This window comes from Prionailurus bengalensis, chromosome D2 (assembly GCF_016509475.1).
Source record: "Prionailurus bengalensis isolate Pbe53 chromosome D2, Fcat_Pben_1.1_paternal_pri, whole genome shotgun sequence".
Taxonomy (NCBI): domain Eukaryota; kingdom Metazoa; phylum Chordata; class Mammalia; order Carnivora; family Felidae; genus Prionailurus; species Prionailurus bengalensis.
Window position 1 is genome coordinate 82436435 of NC_057351.1, and position 15525 is coordinate 82451959.

Sequence of the window (15525 nt, forward strand, 5' to 3'; positions counted from 1 at the left end):
TTGTTTTCTTCCCTACATTGATTGGCTCAAGTTATGCAAAACCTAGAATAAAATCATGAGGATTATTTTGTTTTTCTTGACTATATTACCTGTGGTGTATTTTTCATTCCTGTGCCTTATTTATTTTATAACTAGAATTTTACAGAGTTTTTAAGACATTTTCATGCCTTCTTTCATGTTGGCTCTCCATCCGAACTCCTTCCTGCTGCAGAGAATGGAACTCCGACCTTAGAACTAGACCTGTTTCTTCTCTCTCCCGGTATGACTTACTAGGACAGAAACAGGGTGGACCCCTCCCACCCCTCAGTCTTGTGCTAAAATAGCAAACCACAATTGCACATGGATGTGTGTGCACGGAAGCTAGTCCAAGATCCATGTACTCAGTAGACTCACCTCTAACGAATGTGCATTTATACCAACCCGTTGGTGTTGTAGACACAAGGGTGGTGGTGTCTTCTTTGTATCTTGAGACTGGGGACATCCAGCCCGCAGCAGTCAGGGGATGTCGAGACTCCCCAGGAGGTGACAAAGCCAAAACCCTGGGTCTTCTAGCTCAGTGGTCAGCTGAGAAACTAAGGGCTTCTCCTCCATGTCCCTATGAGCTGAAATCGGCTTGCTTCCCACCGACTCATCCAAAAGACTTTCAAATTGAAGCACCAGCATATCTGTAATCTTGAGCTGGCCGTAGGAACTCGGTCAGAATCAAGATACCAGAAATTTCTTTGCAGTAGAATCTATTTCTCCCCATTGCATTTATGAGTGTTTCAGTACGAATCTCTACAAGGTCAGGGCTCCCCTTCTGAAACACACCCCAAATACCATCTTCTCCATCTACAGTAACGTCTTACTGTCTCCCCGACATGTCCGCTCAGACTTCACATCTCCCCCATCCTCGGATGAGTGTGCTCTTTTTTTCCAGTTTGTTCTTTTCGGATGGCAAACACAGGCTCTCTCTGGTGCAGCTGGTTAATATGTATCTTAAGTCCCCCTTGGCCTCTCTTTTTAAATCATTCCTTTCCTGTAAGGTGTGCCAGTTCCCGGTCGGTCAGCACGGAGACTCCTTGCGAACGGGTTGACATTTATCTGCAGGGTGAGAGGCAATTGTCCTCCTATTAAGCCATGAGTGATTTACAGAACCATGTCCTTTAGGTTTTCCCTGGAGCCTCTCCTGCCAAAGAAAATGCACTCCAGGTCCCAGGACAAGCTGGACAAGGACGACCCAGATAAGGAGAAGAAGGACAAGAAGAAGGAAAAAAGGAATAGCAAACATCAAGAGCTATTTGATAAAGAATTTAAACCCACCGACGTCTCCCTGCAGCAGTCTGAGGCTGTGATCCTTTCCGAGACGGTAATTTCTCAGGAACGGGGAACTTTCCCCGCTCTGCCTTAGCTTCTGGGACCTCCCTTTGCTCCGCATTTAGCCGATGGAGCTGTCCGTTGGATTTCATTGAATTTTCTATTAAATAGTCCCCTGAAAATCTGGGGTCTACCCTCGACCCTCTCCTTGTATGACCCAGTGCTGTAGGGCATCCAGAGGCTCAGATCGGAGGTCTCTTCTCCCGGAGGGGTGCCCGGGTCGGCAGCCGGTGGTGCTGGGCTCCGTGCAGCAGTGTGGTCCTGGCATCTAGTATGCATCCTGACGTCTCAGAAGACGAACAGGAATGCTTTTTTCGTCTGAGAACGATGCTCCCTGTCGGCTAACGCCTTCCCCTTGCCCCTTCCTGACCAGAAGTCTCTAAGCCCCAGGTACTGCCCCGAGTTATGAGCTGCTCAGCCAGAGTGCCAAAGCCCCTCCTGCCGGGTTCTGCACACAGCCCGGGGTTCCGTGTTGGTCTCCCTGCCGTGTCTGCCCCACATTTACATCGTTGGCACATTTCAGAAGGACTCTCCGCAATTTAACCGGACACGTGCTGGTTAGTTGGCATTAGAAACGGATCCCAGGGCACCCTGCTCGCTGCACGGTTCCTGGGCAGTGTGAAGACAGTGGATACCCGTGCAGCATGTCCTAGTTCCTGGGCCGGGCCTGGGGGCTGCTGCTCACGGGACCGCCCAGCCGTGTGGGAGGCCTGAGGGCAAAGATGGGGCACCGGCAGCTTCTGGGGTGAACTTTATTCAGAACGTGCTTTTGGGGGGTGCCCGGCAGGCTCAGTCAGTTAGGCGTCCAACTCTTGATTTCAGCTCAGGTCATGATCTCAGTTTGTGAGTTCAAACCCCACATCGGGCTCTGCGCTGACAGCACGGAGCCTGCTTGGGATTCCTTCTCCTCTCTCTCTGCCCCCTCCTGCTCTCAGAAAATAAATGAAAAAACGAAAAAACAAATTGTTTTTTTTCAAAAAAAAAAATTTTTTTTTGAAAAAAAAAAAGTGCTGTTTGTAGACTGAAAGCAAAGAAGAGGCTCTCATGGGCTGTCAGCTTCAAAGGTTACGTCAGGCCTAGGGCCGCCTCCCCCTGGAGACGATGGGCACTTACCTGGACGGCGGCCAGGAATGTGCCTGCCCCAGGCAGGAGCCCCTGACCTGTCCTGGCTGTGATTGAAGGGTCACCTGGCAAAAGGGCTCACAGGGAACCACCTTTTAATACGACATATTTCATGGCTTGTTTATATCTTAAACCCAGAGAGTACGTTTCACCCAGACTGCGAGCCACTCAGAGCAGCGGTCACATGTTGCTTGGCTGTCTAGAGGGAGAAGGCAGATTCAAGAGCCACGGCGTGGCCTTCAAGAAGGTGAATGCCTTTCCGAAGCCTTCAGACACAGCTCTGACTGCAGCATAAGCATGGCCAGGGCTCTCAGACCCCCCCAGAGGGGGACAGGCCAGAGGCTGGTATTGCTTCCCAGGTGTTGGGCCTACAGCAGCGGGACGGAGAGGTCTCTGATGAGCCACCCCACGCTCTCTGTCTGCCACCCGAGAGAGTTGGGGTGCCCGCGACCTTGCTGGCACTAGCCGAGGCCACCTTCTCTTGAGCCCAGGATAGAGATCTCAAGTCTCAAAACATCAGAACTGGGTGGGGGAATTAGCAGAAACATAAGCTAATCAGCTAGTGTCAGACGCTCTATGTGGCCATTCATATATTTGTGCATATTTAGGCTCCATTTTCAGCCGTTAAAACCAAGCCTGAGAGACGTTGCACCACGTAGCAGACCTGCTCACAGCGAAGTTGCTTGAGAAGCGGTCGAAGGTCTTGCCAGGCGCTTCACATCCCATACGGGTTCTGTCCCTCCCGGCCGTGGCCCTGTTTGCTTTCAGGGACACTGGCAAAGACCGTCTGGGTTCAGCCAAAGTGGGCCTCCCCACAGCTGGCCTGCAGTGGCCTCAGCAAACCCACAGGAATGCACCCGGGTCAGAGCACAGAACCTTGACCCCCGTCGGCCTCTGACGCCTCCCAGAATGACCACAGCTGCTGCAGCTCCAGGGACAAGAGTCCTGGCCTCTTGCTGAGGGCAGACTTACTGTTCTTGGTCCAGCCCAGCTGCCTGTCTCTCCACAAAGGGGCCTCCTCCTCTGGGTGACAGGTGTCAGCAAGGTCTGTGAGTGCACGCGGGCACCCGCAGTTTCCTGTGCCAGCCTCCTCGTGCCTGCACCAGCCGAGTGCCACAGGGCAGAGCAGGTGGACAGGTCGGAGGCAGGTTTACTGGAGCGGAAGCGGCACCGGGGGGCAACACAGTGTTCCCTGCACCCGCTGGGACAGCCTTGACTTTTGCCCGGCACCTTGCCTCCTAAGCATCTGCAGAGGCTTCCTCTGGTCACTCTGTGGGGCTGCGTTCGGCTTCCTACTTGATTTTGCATCATCCATAATCTCCTGACCCTCAGCTGAGACTCAGAGCCTGGGGCGGGAGGGAAGATCTTCCAGGTGTGATTTGCTTCACACTAGGAAAGTGTCCTTCCGTTTTCTGAGTCATCAGAACCTGCCTCATGGGACGGGACAGTCGCCAGTCCACATGCACGCTTACCCTGTTCCAGGCCTCCCTCCCCCCACAGCAGTATTCGTCATATCTTAGCTTCTAGAGGCATCGCCCTGATCTCTGCCTCCATGTTCCCCTGGTGTTCTTCCAATGTACGTATATCTGTGTCCAAATGCCCCCTTTTTAAAAGGACACGAGTCACATTGTGTTAGGGCCCTACCTTAGTGACTTCATCTGCAAAGGACCCTATTTCCAGGTGCGGTTACCGTCACAGGTACTGAGGGTTAGGGCTTCGACCTGTGAGTCCTGGGGGACCCAACTCAGCCATGGCAGACCCTAACTGTGCTCTTTCCTCCAACGTAGATAAGTCCCCTGCGGCCCCAGCGACCGAAGAGCCAGGTGATCAACGTCACCGGAAGTGAAAGACGTTTCTCGGTGTCCCCGTCACCACCATCTTCCCAGCCAACACCCCCTCCGGTCACGCCAAGGGCCAAGCTCAGCTTCAGTTTGCAGTCAAGTGAGTGGAACATTCTCTGCGTTGGGGTTTGTGGCCTTGCTCTGTGGCTCCCTCTTTGACCAGAGGCTCTAATGGTAGGCTCGCCTCCTCCCCATGTAGTGAGTCTCCACAAGCATTCAACTTCCAGGGAGCCCCCCTCGCGGCACCAGCAAATCAGTCTCCCCGAGTTCCCTGGGGGAGAGTGTGCTCTCAGAACCTCCCACGCGGCAGGGTCAGCATGAGAGGCACACGGACAGCCTCCCTTTTTGTGTCACGGGAAACGGAGCCACACGAGGGCCTTAGACCTTCCTGTGTCCAGGAGGAATGCAAAGCGAAGAGCTATTCTTAAGAGCTAAGCACATAACTAATTTGTCTAGTTTTGCCCGGTTTCTAGGGTTGCCATGACATATTACCATCAACTTGTTGGCTGAAAACAACAGAAATATATTCCCTCACCCTTGTGGAGGCCAGAAGTCAGAAATCAAGATAACAGGGTTGCTTCCTTCCATAGGCTCAGAGAGACATTCTGTTCCATGCCTGTCTCCCCACTTCTGGTAGCTTCTGACAATCGTTGGCATTTCTTGGCTTCTAGATATACCACTCCAGTCTCTGCCTCTGTCTTCGTGTGGCCTGCTCCCCTTATAAAGACACAAGCCATTGGCTTTAGGGCCCACCATAAATCAAGAGTGATTTCATCTTGAAATCCTTAGCTAATTTCCTCTGCACAAAGCCTACGTTCAAACAAGGTGACATTCTGGGGTTCTGGGTATACATGAGTTTTCAAGGGACACTAGTCAAGCCACTACAAGTGGGAATCAGCTTTTTGCCACTAAATTCAGGTCTGCCAGAGAGGAGAGGTCTTGGCAAGAAGAAGGTGGCAGGTAAGACTCATGTTTTGGTTGCAGCACACCATTCCAGAAAAGCCATCATAGGTAATATGGCCACATCTCCAAGGCCAGCGCCTCCTTGTGGCATCTCTGGGGACAGATGGCTGACCTGAAAGGCACTGTGGCCTCAGGAGGTCAGTCATCGCCTCAACATCAAAGATGAAGCCCCACTTCTGGTGTGTTTTTTTATATAAGAGGAAGGATCAAATACATTGCAAACCCAGGAGAACCCAGCTTCCTTCCTCCGGCCTGCACGGAGGCTCTGGAAGGCACACACAGTTGCCCTCTGCACCTGGTTTTCTTCCTGGGAGCAGTGGCCATTCCGGAGACTCTCGGGTGGGGAGTCAGCACTGCACGACAGGTGAGCCGAGCAGGCCGCTGGGAGGGAGACGGTCTCTGAGTGTTAACATCCTTACACTATTACCACAGACTCTTTGTTCTAAAAGCGTTGTATTATTCCCTTTAAATAGTTAAAAACAAGCACCATTGTAGCCGCTGCGGAAAGCACTTTAGTGCTGCCTTGATGTGAAACGTAGGATCACCATATGCCGCAACAAATCCACTCCAAGCCTATGCCCCAAAGAATTAGAAATAGGGATTCGTTGCATATGAATGTCCACAGCAGCATTCTTCACAATAACAGAAGGTAGAAACAGCCCAAGTGTTCATCACCTGATGGACGGATAAACAAAGTGTGCGTCAAAGAAAAATCCGCGCAGTGGAATACTACTCAGCCATAAGATGGACGCCATCTCTGCTGTATGTTGCATCATGAATGAACCTCAAACACATTATGTGAAGTGAAATGAGCCAGACACAAAAGGACAAATATATGAGTTTGCCTTCGTGAAGTATCTAAAATAGGCAAATTTGTAGAGACAGAGTAGAGTGGAGGCATCAGGGGCCAAGGGAGGGGGCGGGGACCATTTTCACTTTATGGGAACAGATTCTGTGTTCGCGATGATAAGAGAGTTTTAGAAACGGATCGTGGTGATGGTCGCTGGAGGTTGTATCAATCAATGCCACTGATTTATACAGTTATGGTTAAGATGGCAAATTGTATGTTATACGTAGTTTATCACGATGCAAATAAGCAAGTGATCACGAGGGCAGATATTCCACCAGAAGCCTTTTCTCTCACTACCCTTGATTCATTGACAAGCCTTCCTCGGAAACCAACAACTTCCCCCAGGAAGCATTTCCCTAATGAGGGATTTTTCATCCAGTGGGCCACTGGGGAAACCTCTAAGACCCATCAGTTAAAAAAAAAGTCAGTTTTCCTCAAATATAAAAAGGAAAAACAAATTTTTTCTAAGAGTCTCAACAAGGGTTGAGAAAGGATCCTGTCTTAATGATTATACTTCCATTTGAAACTGGCTAGTTTTTCAGTTGACTTTAAAAATCAATTGTACTTCCCCTTGGCTTCTTTAAAGTAACAGCCACAGTGACCGTGACTGCTAATAACTTCACTGCATACAGTCGTGGGTTTCCCCATTGAGAGACATTTGAAGGGCGGGTGACTGGCTGTGACACCTCGCTGTTTAGATCCCACCAACACAAAGAGGCCCGAGGAGGGATCCTTCGGGGCCCGGGGTGGACGTGGCTGTTTTGACAGTGGATCGATGCCTCCTTTAAGCTCCAGTTGTAGGTGTCTTTATAGCATTTAGCGTTCTCTTTCTAGAACATGCCGTTGGGAGGGGGGTCCCCCCCTTCATCTTCTCTACCCCTCCTAGCTCTCTTCTCTCCCCAGTCGACATGCACGTTTCTGCCTCCCCTTTCCCTGGAGAGAAGGTGAATGAGCCACATGGATGCTCTGGCTCAGCGGGGACATTTGATTCTTCTTCTTTTTTTTTAAATTTTAATGTGTATTTATTTTTGAGAGAAGGAGAGACAGAGTGTGAGTAGGGGAGGGGCAGAGAGAAAGAGGGAGACACAGAATCGGAGGCAGGCTCCAGGCTCTGAGCTGTCAGTACAGAGCCCAATGCAGGGCTCAGACTCACGAACTGCGAGATCATGACCTGAGCCGAAGTCAGACGCTCAACCGACTGAGCCACCCAGGCGCCCCAGGATGTTTGATTCTAAATCGATTCGGTTTTCCAGGTTTGGAGCTGAACGGCATGACCGGCGTGACTGGGATGGACATGGCCGAGGTCCCGCCCCCCCTGCCTCTCAAGGGCAGCATGGCAGATTATGGGAACTTGATGGAAAACCAGGATCTGATCAGCTCGCCAACGCCCCCACCCCCTCCTCCTCACCAGAGGGTAAGTTGGCCCGGAACCTGAAATGGGGGGTTTTTAAAATCATTCCCTCCACAAAATAGAAATCCCTCCTTCCTGAGATTAGCACGCGTGCTTTGGGCCAGCCCACATGTGGTCTTGAGAAGTCAAAGCGGTGGGCAGTCCGCCCACGCGATCTTGGTTCTGTGTCATCCATCACAGCAGAGGGACACGCTTTCAGATGTGGGTCTCAGAGCAAGGGAAAGGGGGAGAAGGTCCCGACGGGGTCAACGGGCCAGGCTCGTGACCTCGGAGGTCTTCTGCTTGAGGTGCAGTTGTGCAAATTCGATTCTGGAAAGCAGCTTTTCTGTGAGATGGTTTACGTGACTTTTAAAAGAAGCAGGTCCTGTATGGGGCTGCGCTCCCACCGGATGCCAGCCTGGCCCTCGAGAAGCCCTGAGCCCAACAACAGCCTTAAAAAACCATTTGAACCAGTCCCTCTGTTACCAGTTGACAGTTCTGGAAACACTCCTTAGAGAGCCAGCCCCCATTCCTGTCCTGGGTCGCTGTCCTGGCTCCTCTGTTTGTTCTCGGGCGGCTGCGGGCAGCGGTTAGCATGCCCACAGGGGTCGGCGTGCACACGGGGTTCGGCGTGCACACGGGGTTCACCGTGCCCACGGGGGTCGGCGTGCCCACGGGAGTCGGCGTGCACATGGGGTTCGGCGTGCACACGGGGTTCACCGTGCCCACGGGGGTCGGCGTGCCCACGGGAGTCGGCGTGCACATGGGGTTCGGCGTGCACACGGGGTTCACCGTGCCCACGGGGGTCGGCGTGCCCACGGGAGTCGGCGTGCACACGGGGGTCAGCGGGCACACGGTGGAGCACCGGTGGACTGACCCCGAAGCCCCAGGAGATCTGTTTCCAGGTTCCTCCCTTCCGCAGCCACGTTATTCATAGCTTTACACATTTAAATCACTGCGGAGTGAAAAGTAAAACATTCCTGTGCACACAGGCAGCGGGTCAGCAAAGTCATGACATGGCAACAGAGCTCCCGTCGAACACTGAAGACGTGAGGTTTATAATATGACTGCAGGTTTCTCCTAACAGCTACTCACATTTTTCCCCCTTAAAAATCAATACAGGGGCACCTGGGTGGCGCAGTCGGTTAAAGCGTCCGACTTCAGCCAGGTCACGATCTCGCGGTCCGTGAGTTCGAGCCCCGCGTCAGGCTCTGGGCTGATGGCTCGGAGCCTGGTGCTTGTTTCCGATTCTGTGTCTCCCTCTCTCTCTGCCCCTCCCCCGTTCATGCTCTGTCTCTCTCTGTCCCAAAAATAAAATAAAACGTTGGAAAAAAAATTTAAAAAAAAAAATCAATACAAATCCTATGTACCCGCTTTTTCTTTCTTTTTCTTTTTCTTTCTTTCTTTCTTTCTTTCTTTCTTTCTTTCTTCCTTTCTTTCTTTCTTTCATGGGTACTTTTTTATGGAGTGCTCTGCAAGTTTATTTTCTGTCTTCTTGTGAGAGAGCGCAAGAGAGAAGGAATTTATTTACAGTACCCATACTTGATTATTCCTCTTATATAAAAAAAAAAAAAAACCCACCAGAAGTGGGGCTTCATCTTTGATGCTGAGGTGATGACTGGCCTCCGGAAGCCACAGTGCCTTTCCGGTCGGCCCTCTGTCCTGTCCCCAGAGATGCCACAGGGAGGGACTGGCCTCGGAGATGTGGCCACATTACCTATGATGGCTTTTCAGGACGCCGGAATGGTTCACTGCAACCACGAAAACATGAGTCTGACCTTTTCCGCAGACTTTTAACTACAAGTTAGAAAGAAAGGAGGCACAGGGGGTCGAGTGAGAACATTGACCGGCTGGGGTGTTGTTTTCCTAACAGCTTACTTAACCGATCCCACCTTTATTTTCATGTCTTTATTTCATTGGAAAAGCAGGACTGTGCCCCAGTCTGTCCCTACACCGGCGACCTGGAAATTCTGAGCCTGGAAACATTACCGAATCCATGTGGTGACAGATCAGTTCACATTTTATCCCCGTTTTGTCGCTGCATCATGTGGAGTGACCGACGCCACACTGATGCCACGTGCTGCCAGGTCGGGAAGGAACACGTGTGCACCTTGGCTCCCTTTCTGAACAGGTGGCGGATCCAATGAGATTAAGTACCCAGGTCTCTTTGCTGTTTGCTTCCTGTGCGATTTACCTGCAGCAGAGGTGCAGTGACGTGCCCGTGGAGCAGTGTCATCATCGGTTAGAAGCGGTGGTGTTTCGAGGCCGCTTCCCTCCGTGCCGGCCCTGCGGGCTGTTGTAGGATAAGGATCACTCGTCTGCCCTGGGGGGTGATCGATACCTCCTGTCACTGTCATTGATCTGCCCCGGGCTCGTAGTCAGCCCTGATACTGGCTGTTGCCACTTTCAGCTGTCGTTTCTTGGAAAATGGCTCTCACAAGCAGTAATCTGAGCTATCATTTCGCTGAACACTGATAAACCCACCGTCTTCCCATTTGGCACAAAGGGCATTTGCAGCGTCTCGCTTGTGTCCTGCTGTGTCAGCCTGGCCCTCGAGGGCTCGCCCTGCCCTGTCCCTGTGGCTTTCACAAGTACATAAGCACCCCGGTCATCACGTCCCTTAAATAGGCGTCTGCTTTTTTTTTAACTGTGTTTAGCAACCTTAAGAAAACTTAAGCCTATTATTTTACGTGACTTTTCTGTAACGCCTCAATGCCAGTCCCTGAGTTCTGTCTCTCCGTATTTATTCTCTTCTGCACGTGAAGCCCCAGGTCGTCTTGGTATTTACTTGTGTGTGAATCGGGAGGAAATTTGGGCAACGAGGAAGAGCCTACGGCACCACTGTTTTGTCCTTGAAACTCCTTCCCTCACGTTGGGCTAAATGTGAGCCTCCACCGAGAGGCTGCTACAAACTCCACTCTGACCTTTCCTTAGATGCTAGCGTTCTGCGATCTCATCCTGGCTCGTTCTGCCCCCCACATGTCTGCTCCTGTATTCATCCGTTCATTCACTCATTCGTTCATGTGTCCGCTCATTCACATCCTTGTGTGCTCAGCACCTGTTACAGACCGTGGCCTGTGTGGCAGGCGTCCGTGGCGGTCATGAGGTCACGAGGGTGCCAAGAGCAAGGGGGCAACGTCTGCCCTCCATCGTTCACGCCCTGACAGGAGGTTTGTCTGTCACCTTTGCAACTATCCGTTCATTCGGAGGAATCCCAAGAGGCAAACAACAGCCCATGGACCAAATACAGCCGGCTGCCCTTTCTTTTTTTTTTTTCTTTTTTTCTTTTTTAATGTTTATTTTATTTTTGAGAGACAGAGCGTGAGCAGGGGAGGGACAGAGAGAGAGGGAGACACGGAATCCGAAGCAGGCTCCAGGCTCCGAGCTGTCAGCACAGAGCCTGACTCAGGGTTCGAACCCACCAACCTTGGGATCATGACCCGAGCCGAAGTCTGACGCTTAACCGACTGAGCCACCCAGGCGCCCCTGGCCACCCTTTTCTTTTTGTAAATTATTTTATTGAGGCACAGCTGCCCCCATTCTGTAAATAATGTGGTTCCCTCACGAAGACTTCAAACATGCCCCTAACGTTGTTCATCCCACTCCGTTTGCAGTGTTGGAAGAGATTAGACGAAAAGCTGCCTTTAAACGGGTCACTTGGGCAGCGAGCACAGGTATCCGGCCGACCCTCTCTCATGCGGCCTTTCTAGTTCCAAGAGCAAGGGAGGGCTCCTCGCCCAGCCCCGGAGAACATCTCCGAGGGCTCGTGTGGACCCTGGGCGGTTTAGGGGCCTCGTCGGGCACACGAGAGGGGACCCGCGGGTCCTCGTCTAGGAGCGCTCGGCTGGGTGGCCCTGGTTCTGCTTTGCTCTTAAGCATTTAAACTGCCCAGTCCTGAAACCAGTCCATGTCCAGGGGCCGCTGGATCAACACGGGGGGCGCGCAGAGCAGCGGTTTCCCTTCTCAGCGGCCGTGTGGCCTTCTGAAGCGCTTTGTGAAAAGCAGTTAGTTAATCAGCGATGCCAGAAAGGCCCCGTGGCCCCCCAGCCGCCCCGCCCCGTGTGCGGCAGACCTCCCAGCCCCGGGTCACGCAGAGAGGGCCGTCCCCACCCAGGGTGCGGAGTCGCTTCCCCTCCCTGCCGCTGCCCCGGGTCAGCCCGCCCCCCAACCCCCCACCCCCCAGCCCCCACCCCCCAGCCCCCAGAGCGTGAGTAACGTGGCACCTGCCGTGTTTCCGTGTCTTCTAGCACGCACCGCCTCCGCTGCCCAGCAAGACGCCACCCCCGCCCCCCCCAAAGACCACGCGCAAGCAGACGTCCGTGGACTCTGGCATCGTGCAGTGAAGACCGCGGGACCGCACGGAGAGCACAGGCCGCCGTCCCGTCCCTCCCTCCGCGTCTCCTCCCGCGTCTGGTGTTTACCTCATTAGGCCTGTGATGTCTGATAAGTAGTGCAATTGCTCGTCCTGGAAAGGAGTTCGTTTCCAGCCATGGCGTGGGTGGCCGTTAGCATCGGGGAGCAAGGTGGATGTGGGTCTGGACCGTACTGTGGCGTTGATCAAAACTGGGGGCTTCTGACCGTGTCTGTCTCGAGAGAGCCGAAGTCTTGCCCGGAAGCCCTCCCTTTGTGCCAAATGACACATTAGCGAAGAACTCGGCTGACCTGGGTTTTGCGCAGTAGGAGAGGTTAGGCCACCACCCACGAGACCGAGTAGTAACCGAGTCCTACTCTTCTCCCGAGGCCGAACCCCAGCTTACTCCCGAAGGGTGTTTTATCAACCCTCCTCCTGCGGGTGTGATTTGGCGGTCAAGTGTATCTTCAACCTATATCAGGCAGTTAAGGTCAACTCTTTCAGGGAACTTCCTGATCTCCTTTGGTATAATTTAAAATAGGATATTTCTCAGCTACTGAACAGTTACTAATTTATGGAGTAGAAACACCATTAAAAATACTGGATCAGGTGGGAAAGTAAATACAAGTATAGGAAGATACGTTGTCTTTCTTTTTTAAAAAAAGAATGCCTATAGCACAGAGATGGCTTTAACCGGATGAATTCTTTCTGTCGTCATTCTGTACAGAAGTTTGTATATACGATGGTTCTTAGAACGTAAGTTTTAATGTTTTTGGTCCTTCCGTTTATTGTCATAGGCATCGCAAATGAATCTCTATATGTGTTCTTAATTTTTAACTGCTGAAAGTGAAAAAAAAAATACACAAATTAAGCTTTGTTGATTTTTTTTTTTTCCTAAGCTCCAAAGTCCTGAAAATGTTGGTGGACAATGATTAAGAAAAACAAACAAACAAACAAACCCAACTAACTTTGTATAACCTAATATTTTTATTCTGTCATCTATATTTTTTTATCCACTATAATCATAATACTCTTCTAGTAGGCTCAAAAGTTATTCATTGACAACAAAAAAAATAAAATGCCATTTAAAAAAGACTCACAGTGTCTGAATACTATGTTTTTATCCCTTGATGTAAAAAAAAATATGTATATAAACGCCATTGTTTTTTTTTCTTTTTAAAATATTTTTTAATGTTTATTTATTTTTGAGAGAGAGTGCGAGGCGGGGAGGAGCAGAGAGAGAGAGAGAGAGAGAGAGAGAGAGACAGAATCCAAAGCAGGCTCCAGGCTCCGAGCTGTCGGCATAGAGCCCGATGCGGGGCTCGAACCCACGAGCTGTGAGATCATGACCTGAGCCGAAGTCGGACGCTCAACTGACTGAGCCGCCCAGGCGCCCCTCTCCTTCTTTCTTAAAGAGCTTTGTGACCCACATTGATATATGTGCTCATCTTCCTTAATGACCACTGTTGAGTGTCTTCAGTTGGGGCCCAGGTAGACAGCACCTGTGTCCCTCTGTGCCTGCACAACCTTAGGGACAGAGCAGAGCAGAGCCTGGCACCTGCTGACACTTTCTCCCCTCAGCCCAACCAGGCTCTCTGGCCACACATCATTTCTGCCCCTTGTAGACTTTCAGCTGCTAACTTGAGAGAGGGTTTTATTTAGTGGGATGTGTCATTCAACATCAGACTGCAGAGCTCTGTCTGGATCTTGGGAGGTAAGAAACAAAGAAGGCACTGGGGTCCTCTTTTCCACGTAAAGCACATTTGCCTGTGTTCCTTCCAGACATGTCCCTGTTTAAATCACAAGGACGTGCCTCTCTGCTCCATGAACCAGACCTCAGAGACATCTGCTGCAGAACCCTAGAGCCTCAGTGGACCCTTCACTCTCACTTGATCACTGCCCCCCAGTTTATTTGTCCTTGTTCCAAGTATTCAGTCCACCCCCAGAAAATGTTAGACACATGTGAACATAGAATTTTTTGTCCTTGTGAATTCCTGCTCTTGAACTGAGATAAATATTCATCCTCCGTTGTGTATATTGGAAACCACATGTCATCCAAGGTCCTAAAATAAGTGTATTGGCATACCAGCCTGGGACAGGAGAGCACAGGAGAGGCCAGCCCCCGCGAGGTGGGGAATTGTCGAACAGCCCGCATTTCACGATGCATAAGCTGTTGCCCAAAATTGTAAAAATAGTTCCTGGCCCTACAAAAAATATTCTTCTAGAATGACATCTGGTTGCTAGTTCTCGCCCTGCACAGCCTCCTCCAGAAAGTCTTCCCAGATAATTCCCAGACTCCACACTTCAGGGGAAGCCCCCTTCCCCTGACGGATGCCCCCAACTGCTGTGAATCCCACACTGGTGTCCAGGGCTAGAAAACACGTAGCACAAAATGTCTTCATCACGTAAGTCAAGGGCTGGACTGCAGAACTACAGTTGAGGAGCTGACTTTTGTGTTATCAAGTCTCATCTCGAGAGACTCCTCTGGAGGGAGGTCTGAGGGGACAGCTTGCTCATACAGATGCAACGATATATTTTCTTTTCTCAGAAAAAAACGTTCCTGAACCTTTCTTTCCTCATTGCCTTCCAAGGAAGCTTTTTAGGTTCCCCCATCAAGAAATGTTAATCATTTCCCCATCAAGAAATTTTAACAGTACAGATATGCTGTGTATGTATTTATGTATGCTGTTTGTATCTATGCTTTTTACGTGAACAAAGTAAGATTTTTTTTGTCCCCTCACCACCGATTTTCACCCCCTAAAGGGTGATATTGCCTCGTGGAGAATGCGTGCTCTAAAACAGGAATGGTGAGGATCTTCTGTTCTATTTTTGCTTTGGGTGCCAGGAAGCTCAAAGCCAAATTTAGCTCCCACACATTCAGCTACACTTTGGTTTTACTCTTCTGCCTTCCAAAGTGCTTTCCAGTCTATTGCAAATCCAGCTTTAGTTAACCCTATTTAACTTTATTTTATTTTTGACTACCCAGTTTAATATGTCTTTCCCTCAAATCTTTATTAAAAGGTTTTTTTTTTTTTTCCATTTGCCTTTTCTGAATTTGTTAAACATCTGCTGTTCGGTGGGTGATGCCTCAGAAAAACCTAACAGGGAACCTGAGAACCGGTAGCCCTTTGCCCCCAAGTAAACCCAAACTGGGGTTCCTTGTTTGTCTCCCTCCAACACAAAGAAGTCGCTACTCCATCCGGGTCCTGTGACGGCCTAAAGGCAGCTGCGCGGGTCTGACGGGAGCAGGGACTGCGTGGGGTGTGGTGTACAAAGCTCTTTCTGCTGGTACCATGGGGTTAGTTCCACCCCAAGCAAAGACTTGTGATCATTCATCTGGTGTCAACCTGGCCAGGCTGTAGCATCCAGTTAATCAAACACTAATCTAGCTATTGCTTTAAAGATATTTGGTGGGCGTGGTTAACACCCAACAGTCAGTTGACTTAAAGAAAATCACCCTGAATCACGTGAGTGGGCTTTGTCCAGTCAGTTGAAGCCCTTGAAAACAAGAATTGTGGTTTCCTGGAGAAGAAATTCAGCCTCAAGACCAGAGTATGGGAACCTTGCCTGCGTTTCCAGCCTGTGCTACGAATTTTGGACTTGCCAGCCCCCCAGAATCACATGCGTCCCTTCCTTTAAATAAATCTCTCAA

At 50.8% G+C, this 15525-nt stretch overlaps 1 protein-coding gene across 4 annotated transcripts in view; it reads left to right on the forward strand.

Moving 5' to 3' along the window:
• The window catches only part of DOCK1 (dedicator of cytokinesis 1), a 530259-nt gene extending 517291 nt beyond the window's left edge, over positions 1–12968 (forward strand). For all 4 annotated transcript variants that reach the window (XM_043597859.1, XM_043597860.1, XM_043597862.1 and 1 more), the window contains 4 exons: positions 1150–1348; positions 4266–4419; positions 7386–7546; positions 11770–12968. In XM_043597859.1, the coding sequence (XP_043453794.1) occupies positions 1150–1348; positions 4266–4419; positions 7386–7546; positions 11770–11865 (610 nt within the window). In that variant the 3' untranslated portion in view covers positions 11866–12968. The remainder of the gene's footprint in view (positions 1–1149; positions 1349–4265; positions 4420–7385; positions 7547–11769) is intronic.
• Positions 12969–15525: the final 2557 nt, after the last annotated feature.